Source organism: Physeter macrocephalus, chromosome 1 (genome assembly GCF_002837175.3).
Source record: "Physeter macrocephalus isolate SW-GA chromosome 1, ASM283717v5, whole genome shotgun sequence".
Taxonomy (NCBI): Eukaryota; Metazoa; Chordata; class Mammalia; order Artiodactyla; family Physeteridae; genus Physeter; species Physeter macrocephalus.
In genome coordinates this window covers 65,642,091-65,668,510 of record NC_041214.2, presented here as the reverse complement: position 1 = coordinate 65,668,510, position 26,420 = coordinate 65,642,091, and the positions used below count along the sequence as shown (strand labels likewise).

Below are 26,420 nucleotides of genomic sequence, written 5' to 3'. Positions count from 1 at the left end.
CGAACCCGTGTCCCCTGCATCGGCAGGCGGACTCTCAACCACTGCGCCACCAGGGAAGCCCATTTTTAATTTATTGACTATAATTTTTAAAAAATCAAAATACTGCACCCAAAATAACACACCGTGGCAAAACACTAGTTTGGAGCAGCGAGTATCTTACGGCTCTCATCACTGCTATGTGAACTTTCCCGACCAAATCAGTCAACTGAATTCAACAAACCTTTTTTTAGCTTCTATTTAGCTTCATATTCCGGAGAATATGCTGTGTGCTGCAGAGCTGAGACTTGCTGCCCGGGTACATGTTCCCTTCCCCCAGCTTTTAAGGCACTTAGAGTCTAGCAGTGGAGGTGGGAACTTTTTTTAAGTTACCACCCTGAATAAAGGGTCACAGTGCCGGTACACAGATTCAATTGTTGGTTTAATTAGCCCAAAGTAAAGTGTTTAAAAGGGTCATTTTGTCTTTCCTCTGTAGAGGGATGTGTATGTGTGTGTGTGTGTGTGTGTGTGTGCATGTGTGCGTGTGTGTGTGTGCTCGCCCACCATGACTGGTGGGTAGGGAAGGGATAAAATGAAAGCTGCATAAATCCTTCTGAGGCAAAGGGCCAGAGAGCCAACTTCTGACCTGCGTGAACAGCACTGAAGGCGGAATCCCGTGGATGCTTCTTTCTTGGTTTATCCACTCATATAGGAGAGCATACCCTCTAGCAGCTTCCTGAGGAAGGGTGCATGGGAGGCAAAGTTGTGAGGGCTCCAGTTTCTAAAAATGGCTTCACGATACTTTACCCTTGACTGAGAGTAAGCAGGTGGGAAACCTCTCTTTCAAAATCTTGACATACCTGCCTGACGGATTCCTCGCTTCCAGTGTTGCTACTGAGAAGTACACATCTACTCTGACTTCCAGCGCTTCCATGTGACTGGTTTTTCAGCGTGTTGGGGAGCTTCTGTTGGTCCCACTGTTTGGAAATTTCAAGATGGTGTGCCTTGACAGGGGCTCTAGTCCCATCCGCTGCGGTGAGCTCCCTCGTGCCCTCTCACTCTGGAAACTCAGATGTTTGATGAGTTCCTCCCCTACACTTTCTATTCTTTCTGAAGTCCCTATTATTTAGATATTGAATGTCCTGGTCTGATCCTGATCTTATCTTTGCATTTTTTGCTCTATTTTTAGGTTAGTCTCAATGCCACCTTCCAACCCTTTGGCTGAGTTTCTGATTTCCAAGAACGTTTCCATGTTCTTCACGTGTCCCTCTTCCATAGCATCCTATCCTTAGTCTACAGATGACTTGTTTTCTCCTCTCTCTGGGGATAGGATCATTTTCTGAAGGTTCTTCTCCCTTAGCCTCTGATTCTTCCAAGTTGTTGGCGTTGGACTTTTCATTCATGTTAGCAGCTTTCATCAGATGTCAGGTTACCTTTGGCTAAGCTGGAGGACTAAAAATCTGATAGAGGATTGTTGACCAAGAGTTTCACCTTAGGACAGTGGTTCTCAATCTTGGCTGTACAATGGAATCACCTGGGGAGCTTTAAGATACGCTGATACTCCAGAAATACTCATTTTATTGGTGTAGGGTCTGAACACAGGGATTCTGAAAAGCTTCCCGGGAGGTGTCATTGTGTAGCCAAGGCTGAGAAATGTCACCAAAGGGTGCTCTGGCTGAACCACTTCATCTTCTGGTAAGACTTACATTCTCTAAGTCCAGGGCCTATTTTACCTTCTCCTGTGGATAAACTTTTGGTTTCTGCAAGGGTGGAGGAGCAGTTGTCCAGCTGAAAGAAAGTAGGGAGGGATTTTTTATAGATGTCATGGCACTTTTAGCAGCTTTCTACCAATACTATTTGAGGTTCCTCTCCCTCTTCACCCCCACTTTAAAGTGACATGCTTCTGTCAGTTTTTGAGCCTTCCGTGTATTCTGCATGTAAATTGAGTTGGCGTTCATTTTCTTCCCCCGCTAAATGAGAATTCAGCTTTCTTCAGTCAGGTTTCCAAAATTCTGGTGCTAACAATTCCCATTCTTCTGTGTTGAAAGCAGTTATGACTTAAAAAAAAAATCCTTTACTGTGTTTTCAGGAGTGGAGTGTCAGGAGCATGCAAAATTTGATGTGTTCAGCTTGTCACTTTTACCCAAAAGAATGATTATCACCATGCTTTATGCGAAAGAAAGCTTTTAGTTATAAACAATCGGTTCCCCCATTCATTTTTCCCTCAGGGGAAAAAAAAGATAGTAGGGACTCCTGGCAAAACAATCTAAACATCAGGGTGAAACCATGACTGTAGTAGGAACACTACACTTTATTGCTATTGTTGTTGTTGAATGAGACCCGGAGGAGGGAAGGAGGTCAAAACTGTGCGTGTCCGTCATGGAGAAGGTGCACCCCAGGTGCTAAGTGAAAAGAGCTAGACCTGGGCTCCTGAGCCTGGCATATAGACAAAATGTTAAAGACACACTCTTTATCCCCACAGACTCTGACAAAGGACTGACAGCCCATGGGCCTTTACGGTTCGCAATCCCATGTTCGTTGGCCCATTTAGGGAGATCTGGATTTGTAGCTGCTGCTGCTTTTTTTTTTTTTTAATTGGGGTGTAGTTGCTTTACTTCTGAAGCATCAGCCTACGTGATTGTGGGTGGCAATCCTGCAGGACCTCAACCAGGAGCAGGGTGGCAGCCGCCCCTTTAGATGGTACAGCAAGCACCCTGCGCTATGCCACTTGCCTGGCCTATAAACACATTTGAATTTACAACTTCTGGGATGTGGTTTAAGTTTTTAAAAAGTAACAACAACAAAAGCAATCCTATTCATGGCAGAAGAACCCTACTTATGTCAGAAAGAATTAATTAAAACATTTATTGGGCATAAATATATTACATATACACTACAGATACAGTTAGGTATTACATATAGCATAGTATTTGCAAAATCTATACATTAAAAATTGATATGGCAGTTTTAATACAATGTATATGAAATAGTCTAAAATTTACAGGAAAACATGATTATTTTTTTTTTCTCCTAAAGTTGAAAAGCTTGGAATGTATGTCCAACAGTGAGGTAAAACATTTTGTCTTTCAATTTAAAGAATTGTGCAAGGATAACATTCAAACACATTCAGTTAGGGCACTTTTCAATTTTGACAGGAATACTGAATTACTGTAGCCAACAAAACACGGTTAGAAAATGCCAACGTTTCAAGTTGATAAGAACAAGGCAGGTAATATGCAAAAAATCTTTTAAAAAAGTTCTTTTCTTTTTAAACAATTTCTTTGAGGACAAAGGGCATTTTGCTTCACATGACTGGAATTTCTTGTGCCAGGGAGGAGTTTGACATATAGAGCATCAGAAAGCCACTCACTCGTTCCTACATATTGAAAAAGGGCAAAGAGAGAAGGTTAACATAACACTTTATTTTATTGTTCATGTGTAATGGCAATATATATATAGTTATATATCAATATCACATATACATATTTGTGATAGAAAACAGTGCCAGATAGTGTAATAACTTTTTGACTGAAGGGATTATAATGATACCGAATAATGGAGAGCAATAAAATAAAGTGCCGTCAGCTAGTGTTCCACACACAACAGCTTTCTGGTGGTTAAACAGATAGATAGTATGAAAATCTCAAAGATCAAATATTCATAGCAATTTTGGCTTAAAGTATTATTTCATTTAAAAAAATCCAACCAATTCAGAGAATTTCTTTATAGCAGCAGTTCTGAAGTGTTTCCAAAAAAGGGACTTTTTTTTTTCTCCTGCAGACAGGGTTCTCGTACTCAGTTGAATCTTCGTTGCTTAAAAAATGCCTTCTCCCCAAAACACCTGCATGAGATTGTTTCAGAAAATGCAGATGCAGTGTTACAGTGGATCATAATACACATTTAAATAGAGGGATGAGTTTTGGAAGGCCAGAACTTTGGCAAAAAAATTTCACCTTGATGCCATCAGTTTGCAAGGCTAATTAAACTAATTATTCTAGTCAATAACAAAATACAGAACTTTCTAGTAGTACTTATTACATCAACGTAGGCACACAGAATAATTCATTGATCTTAGCACTTTCTTTCAAGAGATGATTATGTTTTTCTTGGGTACATGTAAACGTTTCAATCGCTGACAATGGATTTTTTTTTTTGGCATTTAATGCACTAGATGCTCTTTATCTTTAAAAACACAAGAAAATGTCAGAAGAATGACAATACTACAGATGTTGCCAAGGAACGAGACTGACCTAAAATTACAAAAGTATAAAACACACAAAAAATAACATGCTACAAGGGAAAATTAGTACATAAGTACATTTTAAAAATTTTACAATAAATAAAGATTGCACTGTAATTGGCATTTAAAGTACTGTATGCAGAATATAGTATAAATAAACCAAAAACAAAATAATGTTGGTTTCCCCATGACTTTGGTATGGGAATATTATAAGCTAGTACAGGATACTGCATTTTAAGACAACACAGACCAAGCACAAAATAGCTATGATCAAGAAAAACCAAGTAGCAAAAATATACAAAAACAGAAGCAGGGGGATACACTGTGTCTGTTGCACCCTTTTGGAATATATTTGCACCTCCAACTCTTAAATGTCCCTGAGGTACGCGAACATTATGGACTTCATATAAATAATCCAATGACTTTGGGTTAAAATTGATTATCTCATGACTCAGAATAAACATGCAAGAGTAACACTTTGCACTCCAATAGCACCTATAGATCAAGGATCTCAAAGCACTTGCGAACATTAGAATCCCCATTTTATTTTTTATTTTTAATGCATGGGAAAACTGAGGCACAGAGAGGTAAAGTGACGTGTTCAGATCACGCAGCAAGTTAGTGACAGATCCAGGGAGATAATCTAGGCTCCTTGACCCCCAAACACCCTGTGCTTATTACCACCAAATACCATTCCCTCTCCACACATGGCCAGGTCAACCCCACAAAAATAGGAACTACAAATTGAGATGACTCTTTTGGGCTTTATCAATTTTCACCTGCTGTTAGATTAGTATTATGTGCACTGAATTAAGCTATTGAAATTCAATCACTTCATTGATACTTCATTGAATAGCCTAAGGGCAAATCTTTCAAAAATAATGAGCTGATGTGTAAGAAGATTGATCACAATTAGTGTAAGTCATGGACAATGGGCAGAGGCACGAAACTGTCACCAGTTCTCGTCATATAATTCTGGTCAAACATAACAGAATATAATAACTCTAGTGATTAGATCAGAAGTAATTATATACAAAGACAGACAAACAAGTTAAAGCAGCTTTTAAAATAGCTGAACAAGGAAACAACTAACTATTGCACAATGCCCTCGAAAAGTTACTGCTATGAATTGATGTGGTAAAATCTACAATGCTCCATAATTTATAGATGCATTTTGGTTACTTGATTTCTTAGACAGGCAGCTCATAGTGTTAAAATCACAAGAAATACAGATTATTAAAACATTTTAAAGTACACATTTTGATCTCAATGAGCTAAACACAGTTAAATAACTGAGTGACAAATTGGTTGTTTAGGGCAGCCTTATCTGAGTGAACACATCTCCTGTGTGTGGTTGTTGTGTGGTGATACTCTGACAACACTGAAATCCTAGCCCTGTAACTACACACACTGTGATTCATGTTCACAGGTACAGATGATCAAGACATAAGAAGTGACAGGTGAATATAAATTACTAAATGGTGACATGGAAAAAAAAAATCAAAGGCTTGCAAAAGACATCAGTGAAAACAGAATAAAGGCAAATCTGAAAATTTTAAAAGAAAACGTAAGCTAGCTTTTGGTATCTGGTTTGCTTTTTTTTTTTTTTTTTTTAAATCCAGTTTAACCTCTTCCTAGTTTTGCATTTCAAAAAGGTGCACCAAAACACTGATATTTTTTTCCTAGCTAAATCTGTAAAACAAGTATATAAATCAAAGAACAAAAGGGCTTAAAAAGGGGAGTATCTGAATAAATGTGTGTATTAAAATGTGTAGCATTAATTAAATTCATACCTCTAGTTTTGTTGGGTTTGTTTACTTCATTAAGAAGTACTGTAATATAAAGGCAAACAAAATGGACAAAGTTGCAAAGCCAACCACAATGAGGGCTGCAAACTGTTCATCAGTAGGCATCATGCTCTTCATTTTGGGATCATCTAAGCTCCCCATGTCCCCTGTAAGCATGACCTCACTTCGTTGTAGTACAAAAGCCGCCGAGGGGCTGAAAGCTCCGCTTAGCTCCTGAGAGGTGTCTAAACAGCGACGACAGGCACACACGCGGAACCTATAGTCTGTGTTGGTCTGGAGGCCTGAGATTTGGAATGTGGCTTCTTCTCCCTTGTACACCTTCAAGAAAAAGAAAAGTCCTGGTCAATAAATTTATAACAACATTGTGGTCTCTAAAGTAATAACTGTATAACATTGGGGGCCTTGTAGACCTGGCTTGGTTTATGTGAACTCTGCAACAACAAAACGTACATGGAGAGGCATTTGTCCCAGTCTATATTTCATCTGTAAAGTATTCTGACCTACTCTGAATAAAATAAAATAAATTCAGTGACTCCGCTATTGACAGGAGATAAGGCACTGACCAGAAATACAGATGATACAAGTAATGATGATGCATCTAGCTAAATTTTAATAATTTAGGCTATAAATCAGCAGATGACTTAATTCATACAAAGGGCTCTCTGATCTTGCTGCAAAGAATTAATATTTTTTAATGCAGACAATTAAAAACAAATTATAGAAATAAAGTGCAAAGTCTCAGTTGAATGATTCTTTGACTACTGACTACACCATCTAACACTACTCCATGAAGATAGCCCACCTCCACCCCTAAGAGGTAAACACTATTCTGACTTCTCATTCTGTAATTTGTTTTGCCTACTCTAGAAGTTCATGCAAATGCAATCAAACACAACGCACTCTCTTGTGCCTACGAGATTCATCCATGTAATCGATTCAGTAGTTGTTCCTTTTACTGAAGAATAAGTACTCTATCATATGCCTATACTTTGATGCATCCATTTGCTTTTTGACAAATATTTGCATTGTTTTCAGTTTGGAGTTTTTATACAGTAAGAGTACTATGAACATTTTTGTACAGATCTTGAGGACTTAAGTTTCTCTTTTTCTTGGGTGAATACCTAGGAGTAGAAGGGCTGGGTATAAGTCTACATCTAACTGCATGAGAAAGCAGTCCCAAGCACATCCCTTTGCACTCCTGCCAGCTAAGCATGAGAGTTCCAGTTGTTCCACACCCTCACCAACATTTGTTACTGTCAGTCATTTATATTTTAGATTTTAGTCATTCAAATGGGTGAGAATGGTACCTCAGTTGCATTTCCCTGATGCCTAAGAGTGTTTCCCACCTTTTCATATGCTCATTTGGTCATTCACATACCTTCTTTTGTGAGGAGTGTGTTCAACTGTTTTGCCTATTTTTAATTTGTTTGCTTTTATTTGTAGTGGCTCTTTAATCTGGATGTAAGTTCTTTGTCAGGTATGTGTTGTGAATATTCTCTCCCCGTTTTGTGTCTTGCCTAATCATTTCTTAAGAAATTTTTTGATGCAGTCCTATTTATCACAAATTAATATTTAATTAATTTAATGGTCTGTCTTAAGTGTTTCCTGTTTACCAACCTGTCCTTTTTCCATTAAGAATCTAGGATATTTTCTTCCCCTTTGTTAACATCATGGGGCTTACTACTATGAGGACTTGAAATCTACCAGTTTACTTAGAGATTATCAACCTTTGAGTTGACTGAAGAAAATAGGTATCTTGGAGGGAGGGTGGTAGAGGGAGATCTCACGTGGTTCTTCAGTCAAAGTGGTACTGATCCTCAAAGCACTCAGAGGAAATGATAACCACCTTAAAATTACATAAAAATCCATGCCTTATATGAAATAGAGATAGAAAAAACTAGCTGGAACTCAACCAAATCAGTAAAGAGATTTGGCTGATGAAATAATTAAACAGAAAGTAAAATTAACTGAACACTTTGTAGCTGAGTGGCACTGAGTTAGCCTCTGTAAAGTGCTTAAAACATGCCTGGTACATGGGTAACTGCAGAGAAAAAGTTAGCTATTATTACTACTACTACTATTTAGAACTTAAAAACAACTCCAAATATATATTTTAAATACAGTGATTAAAAGCGACAGGGGCATTTTCAACCTAGTGACAGGCCACCTTAAGTAAAGCTGTGAATTTTGCCCATTAATACAAATTCCCTAGAAAATAGAGTATTTCCAACAATTTCAACTTTGTCTGAAATACTCTCCAGCTATAGAGAGTTAGTGGGAATCTACATTCAGTGTTTCTAAAGCCTGGCACATAAACTTCTACAAGAAGCAGGACATGGTACCAGAGAACCTAAGTGCACTGGCCACTCACTTAGCGTTGAGCAAACTGAAAGACAGCAAGAGGATCACAGTTTAGAAAAGGGATCGGACTTCCAGTGTTCACCTGATATTCGGCCTTTTTAAGATTTTTCCTCCCCCATTTTCAAACTTTAGAAGTAGACGTTAAGAGTCTTACTGTACTTTCGTTTAGTGATTAAGCCCCAGAAAACCAATTCCGTTTCTCATATTTTCCTTTATAAGATTGGAAGCACGTTCCTCCTGGTGAGTTACTCTGTTTCTTTAAAGATTGTGGCATGTGTCTTAGCAACTGGGGTTACAGACAGAACTGGGCTGGAGCAACCAAGAACAAAAGAGCTGTAAGAAAACCCCCAGCGATCCTGAGAGACCACTCCTTTCTCATAGGTCACTGTTCCAATGATGAGTTAGTTAAATGGATATTTTAAGATGAGCTCGTTGTCATGGTGACTGCCCCAAGCTAGTCAGGAGTTCAGACTACACCATGAGAGCACTGTCTATGAATCATCTCCCAACATGTGGGTGGTCTCAGGAAAACAATGGTGTACACTTTTTTTCTTTCTTTAAAGAGAACTTTTCATTGTGAATGTTCTTAATTTCTCAAATTTAGATGCTCAAGTTGGTATTTTCCAAGACAAGTCTTTTCTTCGAAACTGTTGGGACCATTCACGAAGGGAATGATTTGCAACCTTTGGAACCAGCATACTACCAATCCCTTTGCCACCTGAGGTTTGGGCTCCTATCTGCAGTGGCCCAGGTATACAATCTGTCCTGTCTCTATGGTGGTGATAAGTTAATGTCAGGCTGTTTATGGAGTTGGAGAAAAGCTGCCATCTAAGCCTTAGCTGCAAGGTTTCTTGATACACCTCTTTCATCAATTCTTTTGGAGGCCTCACCTCTTGAATGTTTACCCTTATCAAAGGGTGAAATATTGTAGCTGCTGGAGCTCTTCTGTGCAACCCCGGGGAACTGGGTCTAGTCTGACTTGGCCACTGGGAGGCACTGGGCAGATTCTTCTCAACGGCAGGACCAGGAACTGGCATCAGGATTCCAGGTCTACGTCCTTGCTCTGACCCTTTCTAGGTCTGTCACCTCGGGCAAGTAACAGCTTTGAGCCTTATTTTTTTCCATCTTTAACATGGGGACAGTTACAGTACCTAACTTAACCCCAAGGGGGATTGAGTATTAAATGAGAAACTATGTGAAAAATGCTTTGTGAAAGGAATATACTGGAGATAAGTCATCTTTATCAAATTTAATCCTCCTGATTACTCTGGCAGGTTGAGTATTACTCCCATTTTAGAGATGATAAAACTGAGGATCAGAAAGCTGTTAATTTCTCAAGGTCTCAGGTGAATAAGGGTAGTGGTAGACCCCAGATGAGATCCCACATCTAACTCAGACACCCCTGCTCACCACTGGAACTGCTCCAGCTCCACTGGTTCCACGTCTTTGGTGGAACCCGTCCTCCCCACTTCAGTCCACACCGAATGACTACGATGTGATACCAGGTACACTTCTCTTTGACCTTCTGACTTTGTCTTCCCAGGGATTCCCACAGCCTCCCTGGTGTTTCCATGAAACACTTCCAGATCACCCCACCCTGGGTCCACTGCCCCAGAAGGAAAGCACTGCCTTTCCTATATGATGTATGGAAAGCAGCTCCCCAACCCAGTCTGTGCCAAGGAAAGGCTTGGGCAGCATTTCTGTGATGTGGCCTTTTAATTTATGCCAAACAATGACCTCATGGCTGAAAATCACTTAATAACCTATCCCTACAGATGTCTGAGAGACTTTTGGCAAGTAGATATAAATGTTCATTTATATCTAGTATTAAATGATTTCTATGGTTTCCAGAATTTGCATGGCTAGCTCCTTCTAAGAAAGTTGGCTCAGAAGTATATTTAATTTCCCAGAAACCCAATTCATGGAATCTTGAACATAGACTTTATATATTAATTTTGATGGTACTTCCCAACTCTAACTAACTCCTTGAAGATCCTTAAAAATGTATTGATATTTTGAAAGCAAAGGAGTGCTACTTTTCTCATAACCATTAAGCAAAAAGCTTAGTGAAGGAAAAATGAATATCTAATGGAAGGGAACTTCCTCAATGACAAGTCCAATCTAAAGTTGGGCTTTAATTTGTAAATATGTTTTTCTTTTAGCTATTCTTATTGTTTTAATTAGAAGAGCTCCCCCTTTTCACAAGCACTGTCAACACAATGTTAATATTATCTTTAAAAGTATATATATGATAAATATATTGAGTGTGGGACTGTTCTATTATCTCCAGAGCAACCAGCACAATGGCTATTAACAAAGCAGATGCTCAGTGAATGTTCTCTAATTAGAACCCTTAAATACTTGAGAGTAGATATGCTTATACCACACTGTTTGAAAAGAGAGGAAAATTACCAGAAGCAAGTACATGTAAACATTAAGTATCGGAACCCGCACACAAACCAGAGTTTAGAACAGGTACAGCCATGATTATACAAAATGGAATCGTTAACAAGGATTGAGTTGTTTTCAGTGTATTGATAGTAGTCAACAAAGCTTATTAAGCCTTTTGGATCTTAGTTAAGGAAAAATTAAAACAATCCCAATACTCCATTTCCTGAGGATTCTGGTTCCTGAGGTTTGAGATAACTGATTAGTTTTTGTGTAAATAATCACAGCCATGAGATCGAAAAATCAGTAAGGTCATCAGGCCTGCAGCACAGCTGAGGTGACTTTTCATGGGACTGTGCCTCTCGCCATGGCAGGGCAGCAGGCCATGCCTCTTATCCCTTTGTTTTCATTCATTTTGACAGGGGCACCATTACGGGCTCTTCCTCCTGCCTCAACCCAATTTAAAAGGCATAGTTCCATTTAAGATTATCTTTATTGAAGTAACCAATCATAATATCACAGTAAGTATACAAGCAATATTATTTTTACAAAGACTATTTCTGTCCTTGATTTGATGTGCAATATATTTTAAAGTAATTTTGACATGTTTGTTCCAAATGAGAGGACTTAAAGTAATACCCAGATAACCGAAATGAAGAATCAGTGACCCTTAATTCAGAGTAACATGCTGTGTAGTTGAAATCTTTGAAACAGAGAGCCTTTGGGGGAGGCTGCTGGAAGCTGGGATCTGGGCCAATGCCTGCATCTCTTTACTAATGCCATCCTTCTCCCAGGAACTGGACAGGGAGACATAACTGCCCAGCACTGCCATCTACACAGCGCCCTCTCATGACTGAACAGATCTGACGCTCACAGTAACCCTAAGGTAGAGAATTAGTATCTCCACTTTGACAAGACAGCTGAGGCTCAGAGAGGTGAATTAATTCCTCCAATATCACATGACTACAGTAGGCAGATTTCACCTCCCTTGCCCCCCAGCTACAGTGGGAATTCACTAACCTGCAGACTTCCTCTGTAGAGGGTGCAGTGCTGGGCAGGAATTATTGCTCCCGAGCCAAAGAGGACAGGCAAAGGTACTGTTACTGAACTGCTTCTTGGGGTCACGCTGTTTCCACCCCAATGGGCCCAGAAGCTCTGAGAGCACAGACTATGCTGTTCTGTTATACGCCAGGCAGCCCTCACAGTGCACAGCACCTAACAGTTTCTCAATGAACCAGGGGCCCTACACCTGAACGCCATGAAACTGAATATAAATTTGTTTCATATGCAATTTAAAATGGATGTGTGCATGAATATTTTTCTGATAGAACGGGTCATATCCTTGATCAGATACTTAAACGGACCTATAAACCTAAAATTTTAAGAATCAGCAAGACAAATGACAGCTTTTAAATATGCCCACCTTGATCTTTTCTTACTTTGCTTTGGATTTGACCCTTTATTTACACAAAGATGAAGAAAATGTGCAATAGGATGGTCACAGCCTATTTAACTTGTGTTTGTTAGGGAATTAAATCACAAACTATTAAAAAAAATATGTAGGCTCCAAGTCTTTAAAATAGTTCTCTCAAGGTCAAGAGAAGATCTTTCGTCACAGTAACTTGTGTGATACCACAAAGAATCAATACACATCCCAATACTATATTCTAAAAATGATACAAAATAAATTTATACAGAGATGCCATCCAGTTGAATGTGGAGCTCTATAAATTTTCAGATGCTTCAAAGGTTTTCATAATGCAACAAATCTGAGCACCAACAATATTAATAATTTTTGACTTCCAATAGGTAATAATTTCTTGCAGTTTGTTGCCCTGTTCTCATCTTCAGTGTTTATATTTAAATACTTTATGTAAAAATCATTGCTGTCTGAACAGGGATATGAATGTGAATCATTTCGTTTTACATTCTTACGTATATATTAAACTGTTTATGTTCTGTCTTGTGAGGCAAAAAATATCAGCCACCTGCATATATGTAAAATTTTTATTCTTTTTAAGAATGCTTTACAATTAATACTGTTTGAGAAGAAGTTTTAAGCTTCTTGAAAAAAGCTTGTGCTTGAAAGGTTTTTTAAATGGCAGAAAAGCCAAATCAATATATGCATGCATTCTAATACAGAGTAAAACTTTAGGTGAGGACTTAATACTTTAAGTTAATAGACTGTCTCATAATTAGAACCAGATGCTCGCCCCACATCATGATAGCGCAACGAAAGAAAGCTAATTACAGAGTTAAAGTCAATGTTTCCAGCAAAATATCAGAAAAAGACTTGGCCCTTGCCATATGTCGCCTGTAAAAATGAGCTAGGGAAACAGAAGGACACTGTTCTATTATGGGTGATTTTTTTCACCTCAGTTACAAACATCACTTCTAAATCCCCCCTATGGTGAAGTTTACTGATTCTCACCACTGCAAGTATAAATCACCCTGTTCCTGTGAAACTGCCTCTTTCATGCACGCAAGAAACATTTACTGAGTGCCTAGCTATGTGCCAGTCCTGGGAAAATAAAAATGAATAACACAAGCTCACACATTAGTGGATCCTGCCTGATTAGTGCTGTAATTGAAGTATACACAGTGCTTCCTATAAGCCCATAGCTCTGCCGTGGTGTATGCTCTGCACTGATGACCTCTCATTTTCTTTTGCTTTGCCTCTATGAATTCAAAGCCTGTTATCTCTGGACTATAATTATTTTAACCATTACTCTGCACACATAAGATAAATAGATTTCATTCCCTATCTTGTGTCCAGAACAACTGAATGAAGTACTCAAAACATCATGTTTAAGTTAATGTTTATTGAATAGGGAGAAGCAAAAAACTCAGTACAAATTGTCCCTGACCCAACGGTGGCTTTTCAAGTACCACTACCTGCCTTAATCATTTCTTGGTAAATGCAGGAAATACATGGTTACGAGAAGAATGCTAATGTCCCAGCTACTGAGCCCGCCCTGGTGTACTGTGTTTTCACCTACTTTCAACAAGAAACTCTTATTTATAGCTGTTTACAATAAGAAATATATTTTGAAGCATATATGTAATTGTGTATTAGTATTTGTATGTTCATGAGACAAAATATATAACATTAAACAAATAGCAAGATTCAAAATAGCCAATCTGCCAGTGAAATCTAATTTATGAATGGATTAACCTATATTCTGGCAATGCCTAATGTATAGATATTGAGTAAACAATGCTTTTTCAATGTAAATCAACAATCAGTGTGCTTTGAGAAGCAGAACATTTTTTCCAAGAACAGGTTGGAAAAGCATGGTGATGCAATAAAAGGGTTTATAAAATACTATGAACATGTAATGAATGTACTGCTGGGAAGTGAATATTGTTAAGTATCAAGTGATATGTTGTAAAATTTGGTAACATTTCGTCTTTAGCCATTTGTTACATTGCTATGCGACAGGACAATGCTACTGGTGTTAAAGATGACTAAATCTAGCAGGGAAAATCCTCTGCTCTTCATGTGCGTTGAGACTCTGAAACCAGTAATATATTTGTGGTAAGGTGAAACAACTGCACACATAAAATTACTGACTGTGAAGTGAAATATACCGTATAAAATGAGATTGTAAGGTGAAAGGAAACAAGAGTGGTTTTGCTCTTATTTCAGAGGAATGATGGAAACTGGTGAAATCATCCACTGATGTTAATCAATACTGGTGGTGCCTGTCATGTTTAAAACAAGTTTTTGCAAAATGTGCTTAAAGCAATTCATTCTTTTATCTGGCACTTCATATTAACAAAGTACAGTAAAATTTACTAAAATTTTCTTCGATTCTTTTTACACATTTTTATTTACAAGTATTCTTTATTATTATATGAGGAATATTAACCAGCAAATTAACAAAAACTCTGAATCAGATTATTTTCTACTTGTTTTGTGTATCTGGAGCCTCAATAGTTGAATACAAAGAAGTGTTTGCAAATTATGTTAAGATTCGGAAGGCAGTGGCATTTATCTTCAACTTCTTGAGTTTGACATAAATGCACTCCTCTATTAAAAGTGCTGGTAAGGAATGGGTCCTCAGCTTTTCTAATGGAGTAACAATGTTATATTCTGATTTCACATAATTATTGAGTTCCTGGGAACATTATGGAAAGCCACAGAGTCTCTGAATCTTTCACATCCAGTGACAAGATAATGTGTGGCTTTGGAAGAATCAGGATCAAAAAGGGTGTCAAGAATGATAAACCCAAATTCTTTATCTGGTTATATTCCAAGCACATTCTTTCTTGTATGGGTTTATCATGTGAACTGTATAGCTTTGCTACTCAAACCACGATCCATGGACCAGCAACATCAATGTCACCTGGGAGCTTGAACCTCGACCCCAGACCTACTGAATCAGAATCTGAATTTTTAACAGATACTCAGGTGATCCTATGCACATTAAAGGGTGACAGGTAGTGACCCAGAGCTTCTGAATCACAGGCCTCAAGGGCTGATAGGTCATTTTCCTTATCCTTCAATTATAACTTCCATAAAAAAGGCAAACAGACATGGGCTTTAGTAATTAGGTTGACACTACTTCCCTATAAAGTAAAACCACTGGCACTTTAGTTTTCAATACATATGAATATCAAATACAAATACAGAACTTAAAGCCCTTCACAAGATTATGCTTGTGGAACTGAAAATTTAAGAATACCACCACGTACAAAATAAAATGTAAGCTAGAGCTACTATACCCTAAAGAATTAGGTAATGGGTACATGTGAGGCAGTTTCTATGACCAATTTTGAGAAAAATGTAGTTCACTGGCTACTAAATTATTCACCGCAAAGGCAGAGGCAAGGAGTCAGCCTGACCCTGATAGGCCACGCACGTGCCACGCACGCTGGTTCTTACCTGTTTGTACTCAGATTCTCTTCCAACCAATACCTGCAGAATGTAGTTGACAGGATCGCCTTTCATGGGTGGTACCGTCTCCCATAAAATTTCACATGAATTTCCTTCTAACTGTGTTACTCGAGGTGCTGAAATACAAATCCACACATCCAAGCTCAAAATTCAAAGTATCATATGAATAGTCAATATTTTAGTAATATTAGTGAGAACCCAGAGAGAGAGAATGCTTGTGCCCACCCTGAGAGGGGAGTTTATTTGCCCAGCCTCCTAGAAAACTAGCAGGGTACCCTTTACACAGAGAAGACATTCCGTGCCTAGCAAGCCATTGGCGAAGAACCCTTTGCTCACTGTCCTATTAATAACTGTTTGGCCTGGGTTGCATTTTTGTTATTTTTTTGATGGCTAATGGGCACCTTCTATGATTAAGCCCTGTGTTAGGTTCTTTGGGGGATGCAAAAATAGGTACCATAAATACTGCTTTCAAGGAAATGAAGGTCTAGTTGAGGGAAGGGGAGAGAAAGGTATGAAACAAGTACAAACAAACATAAATGTAAGGCAGATTAAAATGAGAGGTACAAACAAAATGTTGGGGAGTCCCAGGGGAAGGAAGTCACATCCGTGTGAGAGTCTAAGGAAGGTTTGAGGAGCAGGTGGCATTTGAGGTAAGCCTTTAAAAGTTATCTTACGTTTATATTTTTTAGTTTATTTTTTACCTACTGGACTCATCAATCCAGATTAAAGTGAAATTATGTTAGTTTGCAGCAAAGCACTTACATGTTGTAGAATTTAAAAATATTTTCTTACAGCTTATACTGTATCTCTACAGCTTAATTCAATAGCTGATATTTTTCCATTTTGTAACTAGCATGTGTAACTGCTCTTGCTGAATGCCCTTATTTTTAATTTCTAATTACATGAATTCTTTAGAGGCAGTTGTTTCTACTTTTAATTCTGTACAATGCTGTTTCAGAAAAATAAAAGTTGTCTTCAAAAAAAGTTTGTATTAGTTGGCCAAAACTGCAATTTATGCAAAACTACATAATCTCATCAGACTAAACAGTCCTCCAGCTAAGACAATTTCCTAATCTAAGAGTGAGAGGAAGAACACCTGATCATGTGGCAGTGTGAGGACACTGTCCTGAAGAAAATGTACCACAACCTGCAAGGGCTATCAATTTGCTGTTGTATTTTCCACAAAATGAATCTCCCCCAATAATCACCTTCAGAGGCAAAGGTAGTGCTGGGAAGGCCCCTGAAGTTATTTAGCTAATTGGTAAATGTGGCAAACCTTCCTGTTACAACAACAAACCTATCAGCCACAGCGTGCTCAGGAATCTCCTCTGTTAGAGCCGAAAGGCGAAGCTACACCAAAGGGCCAGGGCATTTACTGGCTAAGTGACCCAGCAAGTATATATCCATTTATACCAGTTATCTTTGTCACATGAAGAAGCCAAAGAGCTTCTGGACCACTGAGGGGCGGGGAAGGAGGGGGAAGGTATTTACCATAAAGTGCCCTGAAAGGAACTATGGGAAACCTTCACAGAATGCAACCAGACAGTGGTCAGACCCTGACCCAGGCTCTGGAGGCTCCGCACCCTCCTGTAACGCACTCCGTGCCCTGGTGTAGCTGATACAGCGCCTCTGTGTGGAAGCAGTGAGTCAAATGGCCTTGCTCCTGGGGCCAGACACAGACAGAACCTTCTTAACAAATTGTGCTCACTGCCTAGCCACCCATATAATACAGCCAACCCTCACTTTACCCCATGTAAAACCTGGTTCAGGTGGGCTGCTTATCCGTCAGCCTCAGAGTCATTTCGGGCAGCAGCTGGATAAAGCAAAGACAGGCAGCAGGGACCTTCACAAGAAATCACACCACCGGGGAGGGGAGGGCGCAAGCTCAGGAGTCCATGAGGGGCTGGGACTGGGCCCAACGCTAGGTGGGCAGGGCTGAGCCAGCTTTGCCTTGTTGCTGTCTGCCCGGCTTGGCCAGTCGGCTGTGCAGTGGTTGAAAATGGGAGATGAGGGCTCAGCAGACCCGGTGGAGGGAGAGCCTTGGGGGTGTGGCTTTCTCTCACTCCCTGATCCCATGAAGGGGGAAGAGGGTAAACCAGTCATTCACAAACCTCAAGACAAATACTCCAGGAGGTGAGAACAGGCCACTGCTACAGCTTTCCAGTGAGAGCTGAGGGCTGGAGGAAAGGCTATGGATGTTGCCTACACCAGCCTCTCATCTACTGATGTACCACAGTCATCCAAAGATGCATGAGAGCCGCTGAAGAGAGACACTCAAACCTCTCCTGGTAAACTGCCATAAGTGCTACATCACCAGGAATACACCCTCATTCCTAACCCAACATCTGTCACTCAGGTCGGCCTCTTTTCTTTGTCCATCTATCCCCCGTGGGGAAGAGACTGTCTCACCATTAAATTATTTGTGATAATAATTTACACATACTTGAGAAAAGTCATTACCGGTAAGCCCTCTCCCTTAAGGCCTCTCATTTCCCCTAGAGAACCCATTTCTCAACCTTCTCTTTTAGAAAGTTCTTTTGAGTCTATCTTGCTGATATGAGAAATATTAGGCGAGCATATTCAAGGTCAGAATCAAGCCTCCTCCTCTTAAATCCCAACATTTCCTCACTCTCACAGAAAAGCATGACTGAATACACGGTCCACAAACCTTTGATGCTGGGGGGGACACTCTTGGTTGTGCTGAAGGTGTAGGTTTCCGAGAAAGGCCCTTCCCCAGCCTCGCTGGCTGCCTGGATTCTGAAGGAGTAGCATGTGAATTCTGTCAGCCTCTGGACCTTATAGGTGTGGCTGGGTCCTCTGTAGATTGAAATAAACCTAGAGAAAGGAGCAGAATCCATTAGCCACCAGAACTTTTATTAGTGACAAGAAATTATGATACAAATGTGGAACAGATTAGACCAACTTGGTAAATGCTTTTCATACCATCTGAATTAATAATCAACCAGTTGCTATGTTACCGTTAAGTTTAATGTCTAATATATGCTTACATAAAAGAAAAACACAAATTTAAGAACATATAAAGCTTAGAATGAGATTCCTTTAATTATGTTATAGATTCTAGAGACACCAGTTGTTCACGCTTTTGTTTACTAATAAAGAACAGAAATTTCAAATTTTTCATAATGGCAATATCTATATAATCTGATATGTTACCTTACCTTCTACTATGTACTAGGCAATGAAGTTAATGATAATTGGGCACCAGAGAAATACAATGTCCTCTTTACCAGAATTTTCTAAATAACTGAGGTTTAGCTAGAAAATTCTTTAAATTTTAACCTTTATCTTTCCAAGAGCTTTCAAGGCCCCGTTCTCAAACTAGTAAGATGACATTTACGATTATAAATCTTTGAGAAAATATGTAAAAAGAAAAAATATATTTTGCTCAGAATCATCCATCAGCTTAATCACAGTAACAGAAAAACAGCACAGGTGGGCTGGACAGTTTAGACTGGCAGCTTCTGGATCCTTCTTCCTCCCATCAGGACTATTTTGTACTTCTCTGCTAAATAATATTTCCATGAGACACAGGCATAAGAGGCACGAGGATAAAAAAAACAGGCCTTACATTTTGAGTGTTTCCCCTCAGGTCTTGGAAAATTAATATTTTCACAGTGAAACGGGATTACTTGGAACTGCAATATAATGTTACCGTTTGTCTTTTTATAGTTAACTGTAAAATTCTGGAAATAATCTAACTTCCCATAAGTTATCCAGGATCTTTAGTAGATTCAGAATCTGACTCTGCTGGCCTGGGGACATTTTGAGAACTTCTATATGCGTTAATCCAACCACACTGCCTTGTTCCTACACAGGCTAACTGTTTCTCCCAGTTTCCAGTGCTTCGTCCCAGCATCTGAGGACAATCCGCTGTCTTCATATACTGCTCGAAGTCAGGCAGTGATAGAATCACACACAATTCAAAATGTCTCTTAGGCTGATTTGGCCTAAGGGGAAGCAGAATTTATGCACTCATTTAGCAAACATTTTTTGAACATCTGTGTGCTAGACTCTGTGTATTCAGAGATGAGTTAGACCTAATGCTGTGGGTTAGTTGGTCCTGTGTGTGGGCAGGGTTTTCTGAAGGAGAGCAGCAGCTTTTCCACATGCTAGAGAACATTCCCTCCAGATGGATGGATGGATACAGAGATTAAACAGCTTTTTTACAAAACCTGTCAGAGTCAATACTTATCTTAAAGTATCCATGCATTAATCAGCCTTTGCAGTTGAGTTCCTGAGCCTCAGTCATTTCACCTATTTAATGTTCCTCTGCTTTGCTGTGTAAGGAAGCACCTTTTACTGAAGAATGAACATTTTTAATTTCAGGAAAAGACAGAGTCCAGGCTGAAACCCAAATACCATGGTAACCTACCTAGCACTCCTGACACATTACCGCCTTAATGAAGATACCCCTTGCTAATGCTAGAGGCTATTTATTAACTCAGACTCACCCAGGCTAGAATCTCTAACCAGAGTAATTGCCCTTACTTATACCACAAAATGGAAGTCATGGTTTAAGAAGTAAAAGTGTTACATCTTCATTACAAACTTGCAGTAAAGCCGGGTTTTTAAAGGAGTTTGGAGAGGACCACTAGCAGTAGTACTGCTTCCTTGTCCGTGCCCCACTCTGAGAAGAGTATTTCCTTTTGAAATAAGTTCAACATATCTGTGTAGGCAGCAGCACTCACATTCACAAAGAAATTTACTGAAGCAGATTCAGTACTCTTAATTTTGTAGTATAATCTAACTGAGCAAATAGCATATTTTCAAATATTTCAGTTTTCAAGTTCATCAAAACCTGCTGTTTTTGGAACAGCTACTTTGTTCCTTTTTCTTGTTTTCCTCTTGTACCACAGCATTTTATTAATCGTTTAAAATTGCATTCCTATTTAGAAAAAGCACTGTGGAACAGGTGATTGAAAAACTTTACAATGTTGCCATTAGTGCCTTTGTTTGCCTTGAGGGACAGTGCAAAAAAGCTAGTGACAGAGCCCACCCCAGGTTTAAATGGGTTAATACAAGACAAGTGCTTAGAATAGTCTTGACATGTAATAATCACTCAATATGTGTTAGTTATAATCATTTCATAATGCTGAGAAGACAGCTAACACTGAGGTTATTTTCTTTCCTCCCGGGTGGAGGGTCAGCCGCGTGGTGAGAGGCTGCCCTGCACACACTGGCTGTTTACCCTCTCCCACCCGACCTGTCCGTGGAGTGCAGGCAAGAGCACCTCCCTCGCAAGACTGGTGGGATTCAATGTGAAAACTCATGTAAATGCCCCAGTTCCTACACAGAGTAGGCCTCAAATAAATATCTGTTGATCCTAAACTTCTTTCTGTACATGCTGACAGTAACTTCTCTTTCAAACAATAAAGACCAACCAAAACGAAGTAAAAGCACACAAGCCAACACAAAAAATATAATCCCTCTTTCACCCCAATTCTGTAATTATTTTCCATCACTCCAAGAGGCAGGAGAAGAAAGAACCTTCTTTCTTCAGAGCCAGTGATTTACAGCCAGTTGCACGATGGCCTCTCTGGGAGGCTCCATAGGTTAACACCCTGTGGCGAGAACCACTCGGGGAGGGAATAAAAATATTCATCAAATATTTGTTTTAAAAAGACCAACTTAATTTTAAAATTCATTAATAAGTAAGCCAGACGCCTTTGGTGATAGAATTAAACATGCTACACATCCCAAGACACAATGATTAAAGACTCCACATTTCAAAACAACCAAGGACTCAGAGCTTGGAGGAAGGCTTTGCCGTGAAGAGGAGGAGAACAGTGGCCATCCAGCCGTCCCGGCGGCTAGACCTCCCCCTTAGCCATTCCCTCAACTGCTCAATCCCATGGGGGTGGCCCAGGTGACAAGGGACACACTATGTGGGGAGTCTGCGCTCCCCTGGGCCACCCCTTGGTCTATGCTGCCTGGTAAACACTGGGCCACCCTTCACTTCTCCCCCTGCCTCCTCCACACTGTTGGTGTCAAGGGGTGAGGCACGGGGACTTGGACCCAGGGAGACTGGCCATGAATCTCAGCTCCGCCCGTAAGGCTGCCAAATCGCTCGCACCTGCTAATCATTTCTCCATCTGCAAAAGAGAGACAGTAACCACCTCATAGATCGTTTTGATGAGCCAAATGCAGAAATGTGGGGATAAAGCTTAGCACTGAGCCCGACACGTAGTAAGAGTTCAATACAGGGCACCCAATGGCTCCAGACCCTGCACCATGAGCGCCACCAACCATCCTGATCAGGCTAAGGTGCCCTGAGGCTCACTGTGGCTCTCAACTCCCACCACGCAGGCCTTTCTCCAGGTTGCTGGGGCCACAACCAGTTCATGCTCCAGCAGGAAGACGTCCATCTGAGTTTGTCCTGCCACATGTGTTATGGCCTGTGCTAGACATACAGCTCTCCCCCAAATAAGTTAATCTAATCTGGTGACCAAGGAGTGTACATGAAATGCTCACTGTTATTTTTATTACATGAATGCTCCTATGCTATAGAAACATAATGAAATTATATCAATATATAGGTATGGTTCCTAGAATGTAGTTCATGCTCAATAAAGCCACTGAGTAATTTCAGTATCAGTTCAGGCTGAGGCATGTGTAGCCCAGGGACCCTCTGTGGTATCACAGCCCCTTATAGGTCTCCCTGGAGCCCTGGGCCCACACTGGCAGTGCCTCTGAGAGGTCTTGTACTCCATCCTCAACCCCTGCTGCCCATAGCCACATACATTTGGAGGCATCAGCCCCATGACCTAGGGCTCTTGTGAAGGCCAAGTAAGAGGACAGGTGTGGAAACACCTAGGGGCTCTGCTGTGGTGCTGCCCCACTGGTGCAGGGGCTGAAGGTACAGCGGGTAATAACAATCATTGCAGACAGCAGACTTGAGTTTGAGTTCAGCTTCAACAGCCTGGTGGTCTTCACCTCTATAGCCAAGTAAGCTGTTTCCTCCTGTGTAAAATGGGCACGATAACAGTGCTGACACCCTCAGAGAGTTGTTGTGAGAATTAAATGGGATAATGCAGAGAGAACCCATTACAAAATGCCTAGCACTTGGGAGTGCTAGATAAATATTAGTGGTTACTGTTTATAATAACAAAGCACCAAGGTTCATGAATGATTTACCTCGTTTCTCAACACTGGAGAAACCTGAGGATGTCCCCGGACGGCATCCCTCTCACTTACATTCCCTTAGACTCTCCGGAGCTGGAGGGAAAGCTGTGCATGTGAATACCATCCACCCTGTCCTGGAAAACCCAGGCGGAGAACCGCTGTGGAAAACAGATGAAGATGGAGCAGCAGGTCCTATAGAAATGCTGGCCATTTATGGAAATTTGGGCATTTTTACTTAGGGAGAGGAAAAATGGAGAGAAATGCTCTCATGTACTAAAACAAAGGTTTACTTGGAAGGGGAAGCATAAACAAGGCGAAACATTCGGTGGGTCACTGAAAGTTTACGGTCTAAATGAATTCTTTATGGCTCTGCCCCCAACTGGCTTCAGCTTTGACTATAATGTCTTCTTGAAACTAAACACTTTGAAGGTAACAAAAACACGTGGGCTTTAATTTGGTAGTGGTTAAAAAAAATATTTTACATATCTATTAATACAAAATGAATATGCTTATTCTGCTTGCCTGTCAGAGTGCTCCATGGTGGGTACAAAGAGGTACAAAGACCTTGGCCACAATGCAGAGTCTGTTACCTTCATGATGAACAAGTCGATAACTCTCCAGGCTGTTTCTGCACACTTGGGATAATAACTGTCTTATTCACTTGGCAGGAATTTTTCTGAGATCCAAATGAAAGGACCAAGTAAATTCTATGATTTGTTATTAAATATACACTAGGAAGGCAAAACAACAGATTTTTGACATTTTCAAGAAATTCTTTCAACCTCAGTATTTTAGGCTTTAATATTGTGAAAGATGACTTTTTTGCACTGAAGTGCAACTGAAGGAAGAAATTCAGACACGTTACATCTTTAAATATTTTTTAAAATCATTTTAGGGGAAAATGATGATATACAAAGAATTAATTTTAAAATGTTTCCTTAAAACAGTTTTGTTTCAAAAGAAACGTCCAAGAATTCTCTGGATGGAGTATAATAAATTCACAGTAGAAAATAAGAGATAATGCTGAGGTTTGTATGTTTATTTCCTTGTTGCCATCTACCCACTGCAGGCTAACAGAAGCCCATTAATATTTACTCCTCAAAGTGATCTAACCTGCTGACCTAAAATGGCCTGTGGTCCACAAATGGCTGCAAATGGCACATTTCAAAACATCACAAATTAACACTCTTAGTAAGCTCAATGTGGCTATATTCCTTAGCAATGACATGTCATTGCCTTTATTTTTTCTTAATTTCCCTGGGCTCCATGGATTGTGTGTGTGTGAATTTCCTACATTACTGAAGAGATGTTTGGGAATGGAGGATGTTCAAAACAGGAATGAATAGTATGTGCCCTCACTCCACAAAGAACACTGAGTCCCACCATGTCTATGCAGAAGCAGATGGCAGCAGATGGCATCACGTGAGGACACCTGAGGCAAAGAAGATGCTTTTAAAACTGGTTCTGATGTTGCTGAGAGTCCCAGTTTGGAGACTGAATGCTCAAGTGTCAAGAGTGATTTCCAAAAGACCAATGAGAAAAGGAGTTAATTTCCTAACCCCCATGTCCCCAGCTCCACATGGACCTTTGGCTTGTGAGTAATCAGGCTGCAATATGTTTTGGTTATGATCCTTTTTTATGCTCCTTTTCTAAGAAATAAAATGTCACTATAGCTACTGATGAAAATCTGTACATAGAATAAAATTCCTATTTTTGATTCTTTTTGTCTGCACTGCACTTATTGATATATATCAAAAAAGAAATTTATTTATATTCAAAGAAAGGATGACTAGACTCTCTAAAGACCACCTGAGAACCTTGAAACTTTCCATTCTACTTTGCTTTCAAATACGTGCAGTGAATCTCATCTTCAGGCATATTCTTCGCAGAGTCTTCCAAATTTCTGTTAGCCTACTTTTATTTTAGTGGCCTTACCTCAATCTTACCTCATTTAGGAAAAATGGAGAGGAAAATGCTATCCAATTCCATTCTGTTACTTATTTATTTTTAAATAGAAGAAAAAACTGTAGTCTGAATTCTAATTCTGGTCTAATTAAGATCTCAAATAGTTCATTTACCACTCCTCACCTTGGGCTGTCCTTAGAACATTTTAGCCTGAAACTGAAGAAGCCAGCGATACTCTTTATTTTGCAGGATGACTCTTTATGCTCCTTTTTAAAAAAATAAAAATGCTTTTTTCCCATCAATCAGGGACTGAAGACAGGTATCACTAGCTTCATTTTGTAAAGGGAGAAACTAAGGCAAAAAGAAGTTAAGGGACATGCCTCTAGTCATCTAGAAACTCAGTAACAGATCTGGGATTACAACAGAGAATTAACACCCCTGTCGAGAACCATAACTGCCTTCTGGTGACTGAAAGCAATATAAAAATGCCATTTATCCAACAACAGTGGTCATGCGAATTGGGGACTGCTCCGGAGAAGCAAAGGAAGCTAATACCGAGGGTCTTTTGTGGGCCCTGAGTTAGTCGTGTTACACCTGTTTCATTTAATTCAGCAGTATGCTCTGAGAAATATAAGCAGGAGTTTGTTCTAAAACAGGCATACATTAAGAAAGTTCACTCCTGCTGTGCTCATATACCCCGGCCACTTTTGTTAGTTGCCTGGTGTATAACTTTTTAGGATTTCTTTATGCAGATTATTTTCCATCCCTCTCTAATAGCAAACAGGCAGTCATACTGTACACATTACATAGCCCCTCCAATTTTGCTGGCTAAAGGTAAAAGTGTCACGGGCACAAGGGCTGAGTTAAAAGGAGAGCAAGTGGCAATTATCCATTCTATTAGAGCCCTCTACCCCACCCCCATTTTGCTGGAGCCTTGCTTTAAAATACATTGGCTATCTGGGTAACCTGAACAACAGATTAACCATAAATGTATTCCTGGAACTTAAGTTCCTCTTGCCTCAGTGCTGTGTACAATTATCAGGAACAGGGACCCACAGGGTCAGGACGAGAATCAGCATCAATTCAAATTCTGTTAGGGCAGCATAACATTTCATTTCAATAACACAGACAAATGCGTTTTCAAAATCATCATTACACATTATAATCTTAAAATGCATGAGCTGATCTTGTTATTCTAATCCCTGTATTCGGTTAGCACAGCATTATGAAAATGTTTACTTTGGGGTATATATTTTTCTTGCATACATAGGAACCAAAGACGTTTGGATCTATACTAGATCTGTTAAGAATAATAGACTTAATCACTCTATAGCCAAATGAACATAATTTTTGTTTTTCTGTTGAAATTAAATAAAAACTCTTGTACTGTCTGCTCATTTTTTCACATTAATTTCTCAGCAAGATAAGCTCCTTATAGACAGGCTACATACTTCACAAGACCTAGCCCACTGTGGTAATTAAAAAAAAAATTGAGCAATCATAATATAACTGCTATGAATAAACTTAGTCCTACTTTGAGGTTGCTATGTAAATATGTAGTCAGTGACCTTGGACTGGGAATCTTGTGGGTCAAAATATTGAATACATGGAAAACAAGTGTCCTGATCAAGGGGGAAAACTTTCTACACAGCAATTCCAGGTGATCGAGATGAATTCTAGGTTGACTTACCTTGGGGCA

General features: G+C 39.7%; 1 protein-coding gene across 8 annotated transcripts in view; it reads right to left on the bottom strand.

The window, feature by feature from the left end:
- Window positions 1-3,186: 3,186 nt before the first annotated feature.
- FNDC3B (fibronectin type III domain containing 3B) overlaps window positions 3,187-26,420 on the bottom strand; it is a 386,791-nt gene continuing 363,557 nt past the window's right edge. For 7 of the 8 annotated variants that reach the window (XM_055083800.1, XM_055083816.1, XM_055083807.1 and 4 more), the window contains 3 exons: window positions 18,342-18,508; window positions 15,662-15,789; window positions 3,187-6,342 (listed from right to left, as the gene is read on the bottom strand). In XM_055083800.1, coding sequence (XP_054939775.1) covers window positions 6,031-6,342; window positions 15,662-15,789; window positions 18,342-18,508 — 607 coding nt within the window. In that variant the 3' untranslated portion in view covers window positions 3,187-6,030. The remainder of the gene's footprint in view (window positions 6,343-15,661; window positions 15,790-18,341; window positions 18,509-26,420) is intronic. The other variant, XM_055083804.1, reaches the window with a different exon arrangement.